Raw genomic sequence first — 20953 nt, forward strand, 5'->3', positions numbered from 1 at the left:
TCGTTGGCTTTCCAGAAAGGGCCTCATGAATGAGAATGGGTTGCTAGGTTTCCTCCCTCCCTCCCAACAGTCGCTTCCCCCAAGACTTCCACCGCCTAAAGAAAACATGCCGGGTCTGGCAACTGCTGATCTGGGGAACCTAGCCAAGCCCACGGAGGCCGCCCTCGGCCTCTCCCGCCTTCAGGACCCTGGAGAGCGGCCGCTGCGCCCTTGGGACTCCCGCCCGGCTCGTCCAGCAGGGTTCAGCGCCTAGCCACCCTGTCACTTTTATTAGCTGCTTCCCGCCTCCAACCTTCAATCTTCTTGGCAACCGCCACTCTTGTTTTTCACAAACAGATTAAATTGCCTTTTTGTTTTACTTGAGGGAGCTGTTTGGATGGCTGAGTTAGGTTCTGGATTGTAGCTTCTCTGAAGGTTAGTGGACCAAGAAGCTCTAAGAGCTCAAAAATAAGAGCCTGACAAGGCAGGTGACCTTAAGAAGCCACTGAGTTCAACCCCTTTACTCTATAAATGAAGCAGATAAATTAAAAGAATAAAGAGACTTTCCCAAGGTTAATTGTGGAGTTAGTTGCAAGCCTCAGCCTAGAACCCCGGGCTTCTGACTTTTAAATTAATGCTTCCCTCTACTTTCAAAGAAAATAATAATGATTTTACCTTTACACTGGCCATTTAGATATCCTAAGCAACAAGTGGAAGGTGTAAAGCCCTGTGTTCCTGGGAATAAGATGGACACACAGAGTGCAGAAAGGGGCCTTGCATAGTGCACACTCATGAGACCCAACACAGTCCTGGTATCCCACCCACACCAACCAGACCAACCCAGGTCAAATCAGTCAGGCCCTTTTCCACCCAGCCTACGTCTGGGATTGCTCAGTCTTCGGACACTAATCGATTCTCTCCTAGGCACTTCCCACACCTGAACCTAGTAACCAAGTCCAACTTCAGCGCCTCGGCAGAGAGAGCTCTAGGCACTTTAGGAGGTGGGAAAGGTCAGAGGGAAAGAAGGAGAAGAGCAAGAGTTGCAAAAGTGAACTAGATGTTCATTCACTAGAAAATCCTAAGAACCAAGAAGGATGAATATAGATACTTTTATACACTGCATCTCCCATTCAAGGTGCATATGAACCCCCTGGGAACATTAACATTCAGATTCTGACGCTAAAGTTCAGGATAGCGTCCCAGATTCTGTATTTCTAACAAGCTCCTGGTTGTCATTGAAGCTGCTGGCCAAGAACCACAATGAGTGCAGAGTTAGAAAGGGGGAGAGGAGAAGGGGGAAAAGGGGGGAAAGGAGAGAAAGGAGAGGAGAATCCAACCAAAGGCCTTTCCTTTTGCTCTCACCTACCTTCTCTTGCTCCTCAAAGTACAGCCTTAAAATGCTGCAGTAAATGATACTAAATACACATTTTCTTCAGTCTGTAGCTAGACCCAACAGTAATGGTGTATTGCTTTTGTTTCTCTCCCCTTACCTCTTGCCCTTCCTGCCGCCGGCCCTGCACAGCTCCCAGACTGGCCTGCTGCCCCGAAGCTGCTCGGTCTCCTTTTTAGCAAGCTCTCTGGCCTCGCGCGATGCTTCTCTCATCTTCTCCAGCGACCCCCTCCTGGGGGTCCCCAGTGGCGCCCGGACTTCTCCCTCCGGCTTCTCGCTTGCTCCCTACCAGCTGGGCTCTCACGGGGGTACGGGGAGCGACAGGGCCGCCTCTTGCTCCTTCTGGGGTCAGCTCTGACACTGCCCAGCCGACCCCCAGGGGGACGCCCGCCCAGAGAAGAGGACGCCTGCACTGGGCAGAGCTCGCCCATGCCCGTGAGTATAGTTGTCTCCACCACGCCCCACTCCCCGCCTCACCCAGGCACGAGCATCCCCTGCTCTTCCCTAACCTCGACTGACCCACTCCACGCCAGGCCAGCAGAGGCTCCAGCCCGCAAGGGGCTAGGGCGGAAGGGGGCAGGGGAAGGGGCAGAGAGTTTTGGTGGGAAGGGCAAGAGAGGCTACAGCTAGTTCAAGGAAAAGGCGCCAGCGCCTCGCCTGACACCCCCTTTCCGCTGTAGACCCTCGAAGCTACTTTTTCCTGGACCATTTCCTTCCAGTGTCAATGGAAACTGTGGGAGCGGAAGGGAGTCCTCGCCCGTCCTGAGTCTGCTTCTCAAACTCTGGTTCCCAATGGTGTAGCTCAACCCCCTTCCTACAAGCCTTCCCCTCGACGCGCCACCGCCCCCTCCTCGCGCTCCCACTCCCCTGCCTTCTCAGCGTCTGCAGGCTCTGGAGGCCTGGGAGGAAATGACGTGATGTTATTTTTGTGTCAGGTCAGCTTCCAGCTTCAGTTTAGCCCTCCAAGCTCCCGCGCCGGGCTCAGGCGGTCGGTCTGCGTCTTGCTCTCGAGGGCACACGGCGGGGTCTATAGGGACACGCGGTGCTCTGTGCCCGCTGAGCTGGGAGGCAGCGTTTTTCCCTCTCTTTACCCCTGCACTTCGGAGCCTCTGGGGACGGAGGGCAGCTGCCAAAAGTCTCAGCGGGATCCGAAATCCGGAGTTAGCCAACCCTCCTACCACTACCCCTACCCCCACGCCGACCTGGTGGGGCCTCCGGCTCCGGCAGCAGGAAGAGGGCGTGGAACTCCTTTCCAGGGAGGGAGCAGCAGAAACCATACCGGGGTGGGACGGGTGCAGCTCTCGGAGTGGCAACCGGAGAAAGAGAAAAGGTAGGAGGCTGCCCTCCAGATGCGGGGTAGTCGTGGCGTGACTCTCCAGGGCTAGAGCACGCCCTCCGCGCGCGGCGCACCACCCCCCTCCCCCGGCACACTCACACTTGCGCCTCCCACGCCCCCCCTTCATTCACAAGGTCTGAGCACGCATTCCCGCACAGCCGAGTCTTGCTCAGCCCCCGCGCGCCGAAGGGAGGGAGCGCAGAGGGGGTCTTGCAGACTCTGTTCGCGCTCGCCTGGCTTAACGCCCACACTCTGGATTCTGCCTAATTCCGGACTGGAGGAGGGGGCTACAGTCCTGCTGCGGGCTGGGTCCAGCTTGGAGCGGGGCTCCCGCCATCCCCACCGCAGTGGAGCGCGCCGCGACAAGAGGGAGGCGAGACCGGGATAGCCCGGCTGGGGAAGCGGGAGTGAGGGGGCGGAGAGGAGGGTTAGCTGAGGGAGCGTGAGAGAGGGAGAAGAAGGTGAGAGAAAAGACCGAGAGCCAGAAGAAAAGGAAAACCGGGGAAAGCAATCGCGGGCGTAGTAAGGCCACCAGTTGGTAATGTAATTTAAAAAAAAAAAAAAAAGGCACACGCGAAACGCATGCGCACGGCCGACGGAGGCGAGCTAGCCCGAGCTTCCCCTCCGGCTCGCCCGGCAGACGGTGAAATTGTGAGTACCCGCATCTTCAAACGCTTTTCCCCTTCTCGGTCTCACTCTAAGGCCTCGGGCTGGGAAGTGGCCGGGGGCTAAGCGGGACGCTCACGCAGGGCAGGACCTGGAGCTCTGGTCGTTGCCGAGATGGCAGAAGTCTGCTCATCCACGGGTCCTGCCGGGTAGGTCATTCAGTGTGTATTTTGGGGGTGTATGGGCTTAGGGTGTGACCGGGTCTCAAAGGGGACCCCCAGCCACCAGGATCAGTTTCTGCGGGGTCCAGCGGGGCGTGCGTGCGATTCAACCTCTGTGGCCTGGGGTCAGTGAGTGGGTAGCCCTTAAAGACTAAAATACGTACTGACCCCCCAAGTAGATTTGGGGAACTCGGGGTTGTGGAAACGTCGGCATTCTCACCGGGCCGGGCGCCCGAGACAGTTTGAGCGCAGGTAGGACGGAAGAGGAGACACTCCCGGAATCACAGAACCTCCCTTTAAGAAAAGCGCAACTCAGGCGGGGGACGGGGAAGCACCTGCACATGCACCCCGGAGGGTCTGACTGGGTGTCCGCATTTACGCTCTTGAAAACCTAATGGACTGAACTGTCCGCGCACCCTTGGACAAGGCGGTTAAGGTGCAGGCGCCGCGGGTGTTTTTCTTGAACAAACCTGGGCGACTGAATCTTCCGCTCTCTCCGAGAGGCGCTAGGTAAGTTGGAACGTGTCGCGGCAGCGAGGCTGCGGAGACTGGAAGGGGGCGTGGGCGCGCGGAGGACCTAGGAGGGACGTCGCGCCCGCGGGAAGGGATGGTAGGACCTTTTAGGGTGGGTGTGCGTGGCGATTCCCCTCCCCCAGCTGTGGGGAGAAGGCAGGGTAAGGGCCTAGGAGCGAGCTGGGCGGGTGGGCGCTTGCGGGCGGGGTCTCTGTGCTCGGCGTCCGGGGGTGTGAGCTGAAAACGGTGGGCACTGGGGAGTCTCGGTTTTACGGCCTGCCCACCAGGCGTGGGTGGTGAGTGGGCGGGGAAGGGACTGCTGGAGAACGCGCTCCGAGGCAGGAGTGGGACTCGCCAGTTTCGGAGGAAAATCCGGGCGAGCGGCCAGGGCCCTGCAAGACCCCAGCGGCGGCGGAGAGTGCTCGAAGCCGGGGACGCGGGCACGGACTGGGAGCCCGGGGTGCTGCTGCGGCTCCGTCGCGGCCAGCAGCGGACAGTTACAGGGGTGAAAGTGAGTGCAGTTTCTATCCAGAAGAAGGAAAGCTCCAGAGGGGAACTGTCTCCTCCCTTCTTTTCTTTCTCTGAATCCAGCGAAGGCCCAGGGCTCTTTCGGACCCCAACTGTGCCTACGGGGCTGCCTAGCTGGAGTTCCCAGGGCGTCCCAAACCCGGCAAGTGCGGGCGGTGAGGGCTGGACTCCTCTCGTTCACCGCCTTGCAAAAGTAGTTACTCGCCCGCTGGGCTCCTTCATGCTTCTGGACTGGGGAGAGCAGGGAATTTCCTGCCCCAATCCCCAGTCATCCCACTTGGGTCTGACCTCCTTATCCGGGGCACTGGGCCCCAGCGTGGCTTGGCTTCATTTTTCTTCTAGTGATTGCAGATTATGGAATTGACTAAACAAGTGTCCGAGTTCAAAAAACGAACTGATTTCGTCCCTACACTTGGCAAGGACATTTGTAAAGAAAGGACTCCATCTGTAAATGCTTGGTTTTGTTCGTAACCTAATTTTTGCTCATAACCTCTACTGGGCCCCATCGTATGTACTTTCTACTCATTAAATAACATCTTCTATCTCATGTATCAGTAATGCATATGAGAAGCAGTATTGCCTGATAAGTCAGAGTCCAAGTTCTGTAACTGTCTGGATTCAAATCCTAGCCTAGCTGTGTGACTTCTGGAAGTAACTTAACATTTTGGTGCCTTTTATCTTCTGTAAAATGAGGATAAGAAAAAGTACCTGTACCTACTTTACTGGGTAGCTTCTAGCTTTCAGTAAATTAATACTGTAAAGCTCTGTCACATACCAAACAAGAGCTAGTATTACTATTGTTGTATTTATGCAAAATTGGCTAAGTAGCTTTCAAAATACTGTATAATAAAATCAGGAACAAAATGCATTTTTTGGATATGCTATAAAGAGTATGTATATCAAAGTAGAAGATGTCTATCACCAAAATTAGAAAAACAGTAAATATTTCCTAAGTTGATATGTAAATTTTAAATATAGTGCATTTGTATACCATCTGGACTCTTTTTATTTCAAATAGTGATGAAATACTTATATACACTTTTCAAACAGCATTTTTGAAAATTACCTTTAACCTTCAAAAAATGTTTCATTTTGTTAAATGATGTGCATAAAAAATACACACTAGGTCATGGTATATACAGAAAATCCAAGGTCTCCATTAAAATATTGCATCAGGTCAGTTGTATTTAAAATCTGGAAATTTACCTTGCAAGCTAGAAATGCTAACTTCTCTAAGATGATTGTAAACATTTTAGCCAAAATACTCCTATAATATCAAGAATATAGAAAGATAGGGGTGCCTGCTGGTTCAGACCCTTGATCTCTGGATTGTGAGTTCAAGCCCCACAATGGGCACAGAGATCACTTCAAAAATAAAGAAAGAACTACATAGAATAATAAAACTCAGATTCCTTCACTTTACAGCTGAGAAAACACTCACAGAGGGTAGAGGTCCCTACTGATGATCTCCAGGTAAATAGGGCTCCAAAAAGGATTAGAGTTAGGTCTTCTGACTCACCACCTAAGGCTCTTATACACCACACCGATGTGTTCCTGTTTACTACAGGTTTATGAACCTGTAACAAGTAGGAAACTGGAAGTCCTTACATAAGGGAAAATATACAAGCATGTGTTATATACAACACTAGAAAGACAGGACAATAATTTGGCTACTGTCCCACAGCTTCATCATGGTCCCGCACAGCAGAAGGTAGAACTACATAACTTACTAGGCTGAGGTCACAGATCAAGAAAGAGGCAGAGCCACACTAGAATTCAGGGTCCCACTGGAGTACACATTTGGTTGCATATTCTGTTAATCCCTTGTAGCAGTTTTTCCTTAGAAATCACTTTTGAGCTTTTCTTAAATTCTGAAAATTTCCTTCCTGCTGACTTAAGAGAGCTTTTTAGGAAAGGCCTTCAAATTTACATAGAAGGAGATTTTATTATTCCAGATTTTGTGGACAAGCAAGAGTGAAGTGGGGGAAGCTTTCTTATTCTAAGGCAGTGGCTTGGTAAATAATGGTTTCCACTCCAGGCACTTGAATATCAATTCCTAAAATCCTGCAGTTCTTTCATTACTGTATGTATAATGCATGTATAATGACATTCACCTCCCACAGAGAGGTGCAGCAGGTATTTTCAAGGTCGAGCTCTCACACAAGCAGTTTAGGAATTGTATGGCAGAGCCTTTCAAGTAAGCATCTAGCCTTACAAAGTTATTTAGGATTATAGGAACGACGTGTCCTTCAAAGAAAGCACTTGTAGGAATGGTGCTTGCCTCCTTGATGAAGGAAACCATGGTTCTCTCCGGTGCATGAACTGGGATATCTTACCCTTGACTTTGCACCTCTGTATACCTACCACATGTTTTTAGGCAGAAATACAGGGCATTAAGTAGGGAGTGACTTTGTAGCAATCTCCCAAGCCAGTTTAGCAGAATCAGGTTTTGAAACCACATGTGTTAAGTCAAGTCCCAGTATGATTAGGATGTGAATCACTGTCCAATTGGGAATATTTCAGATTGGTTTCCAGTGTACCACCAGGTGAGTCATGGTGTGAGCTGCTTCTAGTCAAATACGTATAGTATCAGTCTGCAGCTAACAGGGTTCACTCTGAGTCAGAGCTTAGCATTTAACACAAGAAGTGTGAGTCACTGACTACCCGGCTCCTACTTGAGATGGTCTCTGAATTTTACCTTGAGCACCTCAAGAATCTAGACAACACTGCATTGGGTGAGTCAGTTCATAGTACGATTGAATGGGCTTCCGTGGCGGCCATTCATAATAAAGTTTGATGTGACCAAGAGCACAAGGGAATATTACATGATGATGGATTCGTAGAATAAATTGCTCTGGTTCTAATCCGAATCATTAGATTCTAGCTATTTGTGCGGGGAATCTTTGTGAAATAGGAGTAATACATGCTATTGCCTCGCAGGGATATTTCACTTCAGTTACTTGAGTGATTTTTTAAAGTCAGTTCACTATTCTGGTTTGGATGTGCTCGATTTCTACTTACTACTTAATTTTACTCCAAACTGTAAAATCCTTTTAAAGTACATGTTAGTGTTTGGATTTTAGACAACCACATCTCAGGAAGTTACTTAGCAGTTTGGCTTCCTGCAGTCCTCGGTTGTACATCTGCAGGTCAACCCCACAAGGAGGTACAGGAGTACACTTCGTTCTCCCGTTTGGCTCCTTAGGTGCCTATCACCCCTAACACTAACTGAACGGTATTCGCTCAGGAGCTGGAACACCAGCTTGTGGTGCTATTCCAAGCCTACCAGCTCCCAGCACTTGTAACCCTTTTTGGGCTGCATGGCTAGATCAGCATAAACTTAGACAGCTGTTGCATTTATGCAAGACAGTGGAAAGAATGATGCAATGTATACCTTACCCCACCTTTGCCAACAAAATTGACATCTCAGGGTGGAGTGGGAACAACATGTAAGGGACCAGTAGATTTCTTAATTATTGGTAATTAGTGGCAAAATGTTATTACCTTGGGAACAAAGGTTAGACTGCTGCTTAAAAGTACATGTATATTTTTCTGTATCTTCTGGACAGAAGTACAGGGCATTAAGTAGAAAGCAGCTTTGCAGCGATCTCCCAAGCCAGTTCAGCAGAATGGCTCCAAGAAAATCCCAGACATGTGGAATTTACATACACTTTTATTGTGTTTATACAAATATCCTTTCCTAGCAAATAACCCAGTTACTAATTCATACATCTTCTGCTACACCGGGAAGTATAGATACTTCTTGGCATTTAATGGGGATGAGAACTAAAGGGTTCCATTCTTCCTAACTTCTGTAATTCCTGCCAAATTCAGGTCATTAGGACGCTAATGAATTAGACTTACACATAAAACTGCAACACAGTTTCTATATAAGTTTGCTAAATTTCAGAGCAGAGCTCTAAGTACTTTTGTGATGTTATTACTTTTACCCTTCTCTATTTGAGAGAATAACTTAAATTATTAACTTAATAATAATTTACTTTAATAATAATTAACTTAAATAGTAAAGTGTACACATCTTCAATATACAACTTAATCAACCTTACATGAGTATAGGCCCATATAACATCCTATCATCTAGATGAGCATTTCTCAACCTCAACATTATCGACATTATGAACTAAATACCTGCCTATTTGGGAGACTGTCCTGTGCATTGTAGGATGTTTAGCAGTGTCCCTGTCCCTAGATGCCAGTAGCACCCTTTCCTAGATGTGACAACAAAACACGTCTCCAGACATTGCCAAATGTTTCCTGGGGGGCAAGATCACTCACCACTGCTCTAGATCAAGATATCGGATAATTTCAGCTCGTATCCATAAGACTCCCTTTTACTTTCTCCCAGTCATTACTCCCACAGATAACCACTCTCATAAGTTTTCAAACCATATACAGTTGACCCTGAAAAACAGGTTTGAACTGCTTGGGTCAGCTTATACATGGATTTTATTTTTTTATGTATTACACTACTATAGAAGAATTTTCCTTCTGATTTTTTAATAACATTTTATTTTCTCTAGCTTACTTTATTGTAAGAATACAGTGTATAATACATATAAAACATGCATTAACCAACTGTTTATTTATCAGTAAGGCATCCAGGCAACGGTAGGCTCTATAGTTAAGTTTGGGGGCAGTCGAAAGTTATAGGCAAATTTTCAGCTGCATGGGGACAGTCAGCAACCCAACCCCCAATGTTGTTCAAGGGTCACCTGTATTAGCTGGGCCTTTTCTTAGGAATTATATAGTACATATTCTTTGCATCTGGTTCTTTAGCTCAGCGTTATTTTTTAGAGGTTCTCTTCTTGTTGCATGTATTGTGATGTTTCAATGCTGTGCAGTGTTCCTTTGTGTTAACACAATACAGTTTATTTATCTATTTCATCTGTTTTATTTATCTATTCCTTCTGTTGAAGGATATTTGAGTTGTTTCTAGTATGAGGCTATTATGAATAATGCTAATATTAGTATTCTTATTCAAGTCTTTTGACAAACATAGGCCTTATTTCTGTTGGAAGCCCAGGAGTGAAATTGCTGGGTAAATATGTTTAGCTTTAGGAGATACTGTTTTTCAAACTGTTTTTACACTCCAAACTAATTTACAACCCGACCAGCAATATATTGCTTCGTGACCTCACCAACACTTACCACTGTCCACCTATTTAGTTTTCGTCATTCTGGTGGCAGTGTTTTGGTAATTCATTATGGTTTTAGGTGGGTTTTTTTGTTTTTTGTTTTTTGTTTTTTAGGGTGCTTGGGTGGCTCCTTTGGTTAAGTGTCTGCCTTCGGCTCAGGTCATGATTCCAGGGTTCTGGAATCAAGTCCTACAGTGGGCTCTCTGCTCGGTGGGAAGCCTGCTTCTCCCTCTCCCATTCCCTCTCTTAAATTTTTTTAAAAATTTTTTTAAAAAATTGTATTTCTCTAATTGCTAATGATGTTGAGCATCTTTTTGTTGGCTTCCTTTCTTTTTGTTGGCTTCTTCATCTTTTTCCATTGTGGTATTTGTCTTCTTTTTCACTCATAAGAGTTCTTTGTATATTCTAGATATAAGTTATTGTCAAAAATGTGCGTGTGTCCGTATGTATTGCACATCCCAGTCTGTGCCTTGCCTTTATGTTCTCAAAACATTATCTTCTGACTTCTGTAAGTTCTGTTGAAAAGTCCTGCTTCTCTGAAGGTAATACAGCTTGTCCTCTGACTGATTTAAAATTCTTCTCTTTGTTTTTGACTTGCCACAAATTGTGTGGTTTTGTATCTGTCCTGCTTTCAACACACTGAGCTTTTTTATCTGTAGATTGGTATCATTCATCAATTTTGGGAAATGTTCACTCAACAACTTCTTGCCTGTTTTCTCTCTTTCTCTCCTGCTTCTGGGACTCAAATTCTACAGGGGTGCCAGGGTGGCTTAGTTGTTTGGGATTGAACCCTGCATGGGGGCTTCCCGCTCTGCGGGAAGCCTGCTTCTCCCTCTCCTACTCCCCATTCTTGTGTTCCTGCTCTCGCTGTCTCTCTCTCTCTGTCAAATAAATAAATAAAATATTTAATTAAAAAAAGTTCTACATATGTTAGATTTGGCCTTTCTTCCCTTGTGTCTCTTATTCTATGCTCTGTTTGATCCGTTTGTTTGTTTGGTCTCTCTCTCTCTTCTTCGCTTTGAATACTTTCTTTTGACCTGTGTATTTTTTTATTTAATCTGTCTCCTGTTGTGCCCAGGCTTCTATCAAGCCATCTAGAGAGTTGTTAATTTCAGAAACTGTTTTGTTCACAATGTATTATATCTATTTGATTCTTTTTAATACATTTAAATTCTCTGATGAAATTCTTCATCTTTTCATCAGTTTTGTGCATCAAATTCTTATCTACTAAATCCAATATTGATATTGTTTGTGAGTCTGTATCTATTATTTGTTTCTTCTGTCATATTTTTCTGTCTCTTCACATACCTCCTGACATTTATTTTATGTACACATCGTATATAAAGAAATTGTGTTTGTTCAGATAATATGGGTTCCCCAGCAAGGACTCTCCCTTGGAGGGGTTTCCTGTGTGAGGGTGAGAAGCTGTCTACTTCAGTACTAGCAGGTATTGAAATGAGTTGGGGCCAGTTGCAATTTTAATAAGAAATGGGCAACCTCTGGCTTTTTCCCATTCCTCAAGTGTTTCGTCCTGGGCTTCAGAGTTAGAGCCTAGTGGGTTTCTATCTCCTCAGTCTTGAAAGACTGAGACACTCGGTGTCCCCTTCAGAGGTTTTGAGCTTGCTTTCTGCGCCCACCTTACCCAGGTGGCTTCCACATCTGGTAAATGCCTGGAGGAGGCCAGTTACGTGTTTGAGAATGGTCTTATTACACATGGGGACTGGCTGTCCCACATGAGACTATGGAGTCCCTTTATATTCTCAACCCAAGTCTAGAGTCAGCAAATGCCCTCAAGGGGAAAAAACACCTGATGACAAACTTCGCACTTTTGAAGAGCTGTGCCTCTCAGAAATTTTAATTTAATCTTTTTGCTTCCACAGCTCTTTGATGTCTTTAGAAATGTGATTCCAGTTATTTTCCTGACCTTTTTGCAAAGGAACTGTGGTCTGCCCTGACCTGTTGTCTTTTTTCTTAAAGATATTTTTCCTGAATTAAGTTTCTTTTCTTTCTTTCTTTCTTTTTTCTTTTCTTTCTTTTTCTTCTTTCTATCTTTAGATCATATTTTCGTCTTTCTATTAAATCGCTTGTTTCCAATATAACTGAGAAATTTAACATTAAAAATCTTGTCATTTAAAAAAACCTTGCCATTTACAACTGTAAAGTGTACTGTATGTTTTATGAGTTTAAAAATGTTAAAAGGAAAAGAAGTATGTTATGATCCTTGCAACTCTTTATGCTTCGCATTGCAGTTACATAGGGTAAAAAACATGAGCATTGGGATGAAGGAAAACTGAGCTTGAATTTTAATTTTGCTCAGTTTTCTGAGCCTCCAATTCTGAATACGTATAATAGGAATAATTACACTGACTTTATAATAAGAAATGTGCAGCAGAAGTTTCAAGAGAGCATTCAGTAAGTGGGACCTATTATCATTATTCCTCTAATATGTATCCATCATTATTTTAGGCCCCTGAACATGTATAATTTTATTTTCAACACTTATATTTTGATATATTTTTATCTGGTACAGATACTAAGATTTTTACCATTCAAACAGGGTTCTGAAAAGGGTTTTTTTTTTAAATATATAAAAAGCCTATACCTATGACTTAATACCTATGAAAATATTACTTAATACATCTATGAATTCATATTTTGCCAAAATTTTTGTGTTTTGTAGATCACAAAATAAATAAAATTTAGTAACAGAAAGAATTATATTCAAAATAGTTTGCTTGGGACGCCTGGGTGGCTCAGTGGGTTAAGCCGCTGCCTTCGGCTCAGGTCATGACCCCAGGGTCCTGGGATCGAGTCCCGCATCGGGCTCCTTGCTCAGCAGGGAGCCTGCTTCTCTCTCTCCACCTCTGCCTGCCTCTCTGCCTGCTTGTGTGCTGTCTCTCTCTCTCTTCCTCTCTGACAAATAAATAAATAAATAAAATCTTTAAAAAAAAAATAGTTTGCTATCAGTAAAGTCCGCAACTGACTATTTGGTGTCATACCAGCATGGTTTATTACAAGATGTTGCCAATAAGAAAACAGTACTAGGAAATACTTTAAAAAGTCTACCAGCATTCTCTGGAAAGGACAGCTGGTTCATTTTTGCAGAGAAGAATCTGTGTGGGGGCTAGAAATAATTTTAACATTTTCTCCATGAATGCTTCAAATATAACTAATCTTCATATTAAATTTTCTGTTATAAGCCACACTTTTATTTTGACTTATGCATTTGTTTCTTTTTTAAAAGACTGCACTAGGGGTGCCTGGGTGTCTCAGTTGATTAAGCGATTAAGTGTCTGTCTTCAGCTCAGGTCATGATCTCAGGGTCCTGGGATCAAGTCCCGCATCGGGCTCCCTGCTCAGTGGTGAGTTTGCTTCTCCTTCTGCACCTCCTCACTCGTGTGTGCTTGCTTGCTCACTCTCTCTCTCTCTCAAATAAAAAAATTAAATTAACTTTAAAAAAGACTGCACTAGTATATGGAAACAATTAGATTCTGCTCTAAATAGAAGGTGAGAATAGTAGACTTAGAGTCAGAAAGGTGTTTCTGGGATACACAGGCCTCTCCTGACCTGAGAGAGCAGGACAGCACCTCCGGTCTGTGTCCCCAAGGCCACAGATGTACCTCAGCCTTTAGTTCCTCAGCATCGTGAGAGTGGGCTTCACTGGTCTGACCTCCAAATTCTAGGGAGACTGCACTCCTTACAGTTTGTGGGCAGATTTAAGTCAAGGCACAAGAATTGTAGGATCTGGTTATGCAACAAACTGGAATTTATCAAATTCCTAAGGAGAGCTAAGGCTTTGTTGGAGAAGTTAAATTACTTCTGGCCCTTTAAATGACTAATTAGACTGTGCTATTCTTTTGGTGAAATGTAGTACTTAGTAACTAAAACATCTGAACATCATGACCAGATGATGTTGAATAAATTTGGGTTAAAGGAGGGTGAATGAAAGGATGCAAAGAGGTATGAAAAAGGTACAATTCTGCAAAATCTAAGAAAGTGAAAAACTCACCTGGGCATATTAAACAAATGTCATACATGAGAAAAAGTGTTTATTTCTTTCCCTTATCTTTCAATGATGTATTCAAAATCATGAACGTGGTAAAACTATAAATACTAATTTATGGGGCACCCGGGTGGCTCAGTCAGTTCAGCGTCCAACTCTTGATTTTGGCTCAGGTCATGATCTCAGGGTCATGAGATCAAGCCCCACATCCCACTTAAGATTCTCTCTCTCTCCCTCTACCCCCCAAAAAACTATAAATACTAATTTAGATAGAGCATACATTTATTTAAAATATATCATATGTATTCTAAGAATCAGGAGCTACATATACAGAGATTATGTTTTCTTAATGGAAACTGGTTGTCAGGGTGCCTGGGTGGTTCAGTCAGTTAAGTGTCTGCCTTTGGCTCAGGTCATGATGCCATGTCATGATCTCATGACATGATCCCCATGTCTAGCTCCCTCCTTGGCCAGGAGCCTGCTTCTCTCTCTCCCTCTGCTCCCCTGATCCTGTTCTCTCTCTTTGTTTATCTCAAATAAATAAATAAAACCTTTAAAAAAAAAAAAACTAGTCATCTATGAATTTTTTTTTTTTAAAGATTTACTTATTTCAGAGAAACAATGCATGAGCGGAGAGAAGGGGCAGAGGGAGAGAGAAAAGTCCTCAAGCAGACTCCCCACTAAGTATGGAGCCCAATGACACAGCGCTTGATCCCAGGACCCTGAGATCAAGATTTGAGCCAAAATCAAGAGTCAGATGCTCTGTGAGCCTTTTAATGTATCCCTTAGGATGGGGGTTTTATTTCTGGATCTCTGTATCTAACCACCTTATATTGTCTCACAAAAAGATTGTCAAATAGCTGTGGTACTACAGGGAGGCCAAAATGCATAACCACTAAACATTTCAGTTACTTGAAATTTTTTCGGTTTGAGATGTTTGTTCTACATATCTAGCTATTTAACATTTTATGCCAAGGGGGAATGGGAACCTAAACTTCAGTAGCTATTCTGGCACAAATTGTAGAAAACCAGAACCTTGAGGACCAGAGATTCTCCCACATATACCCTGGGAACAGCAGACAAAAACATTCCATCAGCTCAGCCCCCAGAGACTGTCTTGGGAACACTAAGGGAGCATGGAACCAAGGTAGTACATTGGAGTTTCCATTCTAATCAGAAGCAGCCCTGCTAGAAAAAGGACTCCAGAGGCATTTACAGAAGGCTATCCAAAAATAACCCAAACCTGTCCAACTGTGGCCCGTGCACAGCTGTGGTGTCAAGAGCAAGGCCCTATGGGGTGGTGGGATGGACCTGAGCCTAGAGCCGAACGATCTACGTTCAAGTCTGTTTGGGGGCTGACTTTGGGGATTTGGGCGTATCACACAAGCTCTGTGAGTCTGAGTTCCCCATTGATAAAAGGGGATCTTGAAATATCCACAGAATCATTTCACAAATGAAATGTAAGGTGTGATGACTACTACCTTTGCTCATATAGATAAAGGAGAAACTGCATTATTTGGAAGCCATACTTAGAAAAAGTAGGCTCTGATAAAGAGTTTAGATTTTCTTCCGGTGTCGTAGATTGCCACTGAAGGCCACAGGAAGGGACTCACAAAATGTGGATTGTATTTAATCAGTAAGTATTTTAGAGTTTATGGGCCACGTGGTCTTTATTGCAACTACTCAACTCTTGCCACTGTCTTGGAAAATCTGAGGGCAATAAAGTGCAAGGAGATTAGAGCTCACTGTAGTGGCCCGTGCAAAAGATGGTGCCCACCTGGGCTGGGCAGGCAGTGGAATCGGAGAGAAGTGTGTAGACCCAACATCCACTCCAGAGTGGCAAGCTTGCCAGTGATTGAGCAGCAGAGAGAGGAATCAAGGTGATTCCTTGGATGTGGGTAGATAGGGGCACCATGTATGGACTTGGAGAAGATTGAAGAGGAAACAGAGGGAGCAGAAGAGGAGACTCAGGAGTCTATTCTAAACCCTAAACTCTTTGATGCCCACAAAAGCTCCAGCTGTGGTGGTGAGTAGATGCTGGTTTGATGTGTTTTGAAATGAAGGGATTGGTCTGGGCTGCAGGCGGAAATGAGAATTTGTTAGGCTCTTTATGAAATGTGGCTTGCTGTGCTGTATACTAAATTCTCATGAGGTTCTGGTGGGAGATTCTTTGGCATAATCAATGGGATATTACTGTCCTAGAATCTGCACTTTCTTTTCTAAAACCATAAACAATCTACTGAGATTTTCTACATATTTACTGCAGAGGTTAGCAAACTAGGGTGCCTGGGCCACATCCAGACTGCTGCCTGGCTTTGTATGACCTGCACACCAAAAATGGTTATTACATTTTTTAAAAATTATTTTGTGTGTGTGTGTGTGTGTGTGTGTGTGTGTGTGTGTGTAAAGAGAGGGAGAGAGAGAAATTTATTTCGAGGAATTGGCTCACATGATTGTGGAAACTTGGCTCATCCAAAGTCTTAATGGGCTAGGGCTGGCATGTTGGGGACTCAAGGAAGAATTATAGTTCAAATCCAAAGGCAGTGTGCTAGCAGCATTCCTTCTTGCACGGGAGAGGTCGGTAACTCAGCCACAGCCCAGTGGAAGAGATGCTGAGGGAAAGGCATGGGGGAGGGATGTGGAGCTTCCATGCTCTCTGTGGGGACACTGCTCTCCTAGCATCTAGATGTGGTCACCAACTGAGAAGTTCAGTATTTACATTTTTTAATTGTTGGGGGGAAAAATCAAAAGGAAAAGAATATTTCATGACATATGAAAATGTTAGGAAATTTGAATTTCAATGTCTATAAAGTTTCATTGGAACACAGCTACATTCATTCAGTGACATGATGTCTGTGACTGCTTTTGCACCAATAGAGGCAGAGCTGAGATGTTGCTATAGAGACCATATGGCCCGCAAAGACTACAGTACTGACTCTCTGGTCCTTTACAGAAAAGTTTTGCTTCCCTCTCATCTATAACCTAAATATAAGTGTGAAGTATTACTGCATTAGACTTTCATATAGACTGTAGGAAACAGTCTATGTGAAAGTAAATATAACGTTCAACCACTTAGCAATGTTTTTTCTTAGAAAAACTGTTCACTCTTAAAAAATTTTCAGAAAGACAAGACCAAAAATTCAATGAAAGACAGTCTCCAATAGGAAATGAAGTCAGAGGACCTAACTTAAGTTTCCTTTTGGTATCCACCACCTTAATATTCAGCATTTTCCTATGAACAGGAAAACTTAAGGACATTTAACAAACCCCAAAAGTACTAAGGAAGAAGGGCCAGAGGGAAATAATATGCATAAAGGCTGTGTTTATAACTCTGATGCTCGAGGCTTCAGAAAGTCAAATCACTTACAATCTAAAAAGTTTAAATGGGATGGAAACTTGCTATCATCACAGGATGAAAATATCTAATAATGGACATAAGGCAAAGTTTGAGGACCCAATGCTTCTATGGGATCATGGAGAATTTTCTATGTGGGAAGGTAGAATTTGTAAAAAGAGACATAGCAAAAAATTTGCCCAGACAGACCTGTAAGGAGTACAGAAATCTAGCTAGTTACTTAGGAACACAGATTGTCTACACTTTTATTATCCTTAATTTGCATGTACATTAACACATTTCACTACCCATCTGCTCTAATTGGTGGAAAATTAGTTCCTCAACTAGCAAATAGTCATGCAGGCCTAACATCTGTAAGATCTGTGGCCAGATAAACAGAACAGATTAGGAGAACCCCAGTAGACTGGACCAGAGTGGTGGGGGGCTTCTGCAGCCCTGGATGAGGGCTTACTCTCGCTTGTGATCAAAGAAGGAGGCTTTGTCCATTAGAGTTTCCATAGTTCTAATTGCTTTGGGACAATGATAGGAAGCTTCATTACAAATGTTATTTACTAAAGACAGTTAAAATAAAAATGTTATTTTTAAGAAATCTAATAACCTTATAATAAGCACATTTAAAATGTAATTTCCATACAATAGTAGCAATGCCTTCATCATACCCAACAAAGTTAACACTATTTTAGCATCACTTAACCTCTCTATTCATTTGCTAGAGCTGCCATACCAAATACCACCAACTGGATGGTTTAAACAACAGAACTTTATTTTCTCACAGTTTGAAGGCTAAACTTTCAAGATCAAGGTGTCAGCAAGTTTGGTTTCTCCTGACGTCTCTCTCTTTGGCTCGGCACTCAGCTCTCTTCTTTGCCCTCACATGTTCCTCCTCTGTGTGCACACATATCTTCAGTGTCTTTCTTGTGTCCAAATTTCTGCTTCTTATAAGGACACCAGTTAGATTGGATTGTGCCCCTACCCCACTGGCCTTATTTTACCGTAATCACCACTTTTAAAGACCCTGTGTCCAAATACAGTCTGATTCTGAAGTATGAGTATTAGGACTTCAACATAAAAATGAGGGGGACCCAATTCAGTCCCTAACACTGACCATGTCACATTGTTTCTCCTTAGTTTCTGTCTGACTACTTCGTCTACTCTCCATCTTCTTTTTCACATTCTAACTTGGGGAAGAATCTGGATCCAGTGCCCCGGGAATTATTCTACGTCATAGATTTATTTACTTTTTCTTCATGACGCTGAACGTGTTCCTCTACTTCCTAAATTTCTGCAAACTAGATGTTATATCCAAAGGCTGGAATAGCCTTAGTTTCCGTGACTTGACCAGACCACTTCCTGGGTGGTGCTTGAACTGCCTACTGCATTGCATCAGAAGGGCACCATGTCTGTTCCACCAGCCTCTTTTAGTTATACTAAGAACATTATTTCCTAAGGGCCTTTCAAAAGTTTGGTAGGTCAGTTCAACATTGACAGAGTGGCTACCAGGCTACTCTGGGCATATGCAGCAAGGGTAACAGGAGACTCTGTTTGCCCAAAGATCTTGGCAGTGTGTGCTCCAGGCCAGCTCTTTGATGAAGTCTTATCCCACACTGAGGCTGGAATGCTTCCTTGATTTGCAGCCCTTCACTACCCCCCTACCCCCACTTTCTCCACACCTCCTACCCTTCCCACCCCCGCCCTTACACAGCCTCTTCCTAGCTGCAGTTTCCCTGGCAGGCCTTGAGCAAGGATGATGGTGATTATATTGCATTTCCCCCTCCACATTGTTAATTTGGAGAACTCTCTGGGTTGAGGAAACGGTGTCACCTCCAGAAATGCATCTGAGGATATCAGAGGTTTCCAGACCCTTGTCCTGGTATGGAAAGGAATTCAGAGTGTACCTGGGAGTAGGAGGCCAATTAGGAGAGCAAAGAGGGCCTTTATCCCTTTTCTTGTTGGGAGGGTATATTCCTTGTATCACCTCAGAACCAAAGAAGAAACTGGCTTCACTCTGAAGTTACATCCTTACTGTAGACAGTTTCGTAAGTGTGAGTTTATAGAGGATTTAAATTCACATCAAATTTCAGTTCACACTCCTAGGGCTATATTGAAGCATGCATAATACATGATACCCTCTGGGCTCTAGATGTATTTAGATCTCAAAACCAGGGAAAGAGATGAAATATGCAGATTGAACACAATGAGGGCTAATGTGGGATTAACTGCACTTACTCACTATCCTCTCTATCAAATAAAATTTGAAATGTAACGAGTTAAGCTTTACTCATGTCCGTTTCTCCACATGCACTTTGAGAACCATGTCTCCACAGTTGCATGTAGGAAAGACTATAAACATGATCATTCTCTGGGCCAAAGAGCACTACTTGTGCTTTTAACCAGGGAAAGAGCTTGCATTCTGGATCTTTGAACCAACCAACTCCCATATACAAGAGCGTACTGAAATGCTATATAAGGTGCCTGGCATGTTCATCTGAATTTCCCACTATAACATGATGTTTATGGAAGTATTTGCTTTTTTTTACTTATTTGGGAGAAAGAGAGGGAGAGAATGCAACCAGGGGCAGAGGCAGAGAGAGAAGCAGACTCCCTGCTGAGCAGGGAGCCCAACTTGAGACTCAATTCCAGGACCCAGGAATCATGACCTGAGCTGAAGGCAGATGCCTAATGGACTGAGCCACCCAGGTGCCCCGGGAAAGTATTTTCATGACACTTCCTTTTTCAGATATAGACTTGAAAATCTGTCTAAATATGAGATATTATACACAGTTCTGGGCCATGATGGAGAGTTTCCTTCGGGAGTCGGGTGGCTTGTCCACGCTCCGACTACACCCCAGTGCTGGGTCATGCACCCCACAGCCCTCTTCCCCTCGCTGCTTGCAACTCTGTGTTACTCGAGTGTCACTGCTCCTCCCTGCCACGTGTTGTCTCCTTACTCTTCTTCCCTGCCCGTCTTTCTTTCCTTGCCCTGATGTGTCTCAGCTCTAAGTCATGGAATTCCTTTGTCATACCTAACAAAAGTAACAATGCCTGATTAAATACCATGCCCAGTGAACGTGAAGTTTACAAAACAGCAAGTAGAAATGACTCAGCCACCAGAAGCCCAGCACAGGCAAATGACTTATGGAAGGTCACCACGTTAGGGCCAGAACAGAACTTGCAGCCAGCGTCCCCGCTCTTCTGGACTCATGCAGCGCAACATGCTGCCTTTAAATTAAATTGAAAAATGGCATCTAAAAAAATTGTTTTAATTGTAATTGATAACCATGTTACATTTGTTTCAGGTGACAAGTCTATATAAAGTAACAGCATTTTAATAATATTATATTGGGAGATATTTTATAGTACCATACAATTCACCCATTTAAAGTGTACAGTTCAGTGGGTTTTTTTACTCTATTCAGGGTGTGTAGCAATCACCATAATCCATAATCACCATAATTATAACTAATTATAATTAAACTTACAATAATAATCGCATTAGAGTAGCACTTACTAGTCTTCAGAGACCTCTCATGTACATTCTCTCATTTATGACTTTGAGCCAGTCTGCAGGTGGCTGATATCCAGATGAGGAGGTGAAGGCTTAGGAGGATGAAGTTGTTTGGTCCAGACCACACAAGTGGCAAAGGTCAGAGTAGAAGTAGACCCTCTGACTCGATGCCCCATGATCTCTTCCCTTCATGGTGCAGGTCACTACACACTGTTGTAGAAATTCTGGATCAATTGCCCCATTATTTTTTTATTAATTTATTTTTTAAAGTTTTTTTTTTTTAATTTGAGAGGGTGGGGGAGAGCACAGAGGGAGAAGCAGGCTCCCCATTGAGCAGGGAGCCCAATGTTGGGATCCCAGG

The 20953-nt window shown here is 44.2% G+C and overlaps 1 protein-coding gene across 6 annotated transcripts in view; it reads left to right on the forward strand.

Moving 5' to 3' along the window:
* The window catches only part of RGS20 (regulator of G protein signaling 20), a 75639-nt gene that overhangs the window by 22569 nt on the left and 32117 nt on the right, over positions 1 to 20953 (forward strand). The window contains exon 2 of one of the 6 annotated variants that reach the window (XM_032846591.1): positions 1502 to 1804. The exons of 1 other annotated variant lie outside the window; for it this stretch is intronic. In XM_032846591.1, the coding sequence (XP_032702482.1) occupies positions 1502 to 1804 (303 nt within the window). Of the gene's footprint in view, positions 1 to 1501; positions 1805 to 2620; positions 2700 to 3083; positions 3525 to 20953 lie in introns of those variants that run through there. 4 more of the 6 variants (XM_032846596.1, XM_032846593.1, XM_032846595.1 and 1 more) reach the window with 4 other exon arrangements.

Source organism: Lontra canadensis, unplaced genomic scaffold (genome assembly GCF_010015895.1).
Source record: "Lontra canadensis isolate GAN:19392208 unplaced genomic scaffold, GSC_riverotter_1.0 scaffold177, whole genome shotgun sequence".
NCBI lineage: Eukaryota > Metazoa > Chordata > Mammalia > Carnivora > Mustelidae > Lontra > Lontra canadensis.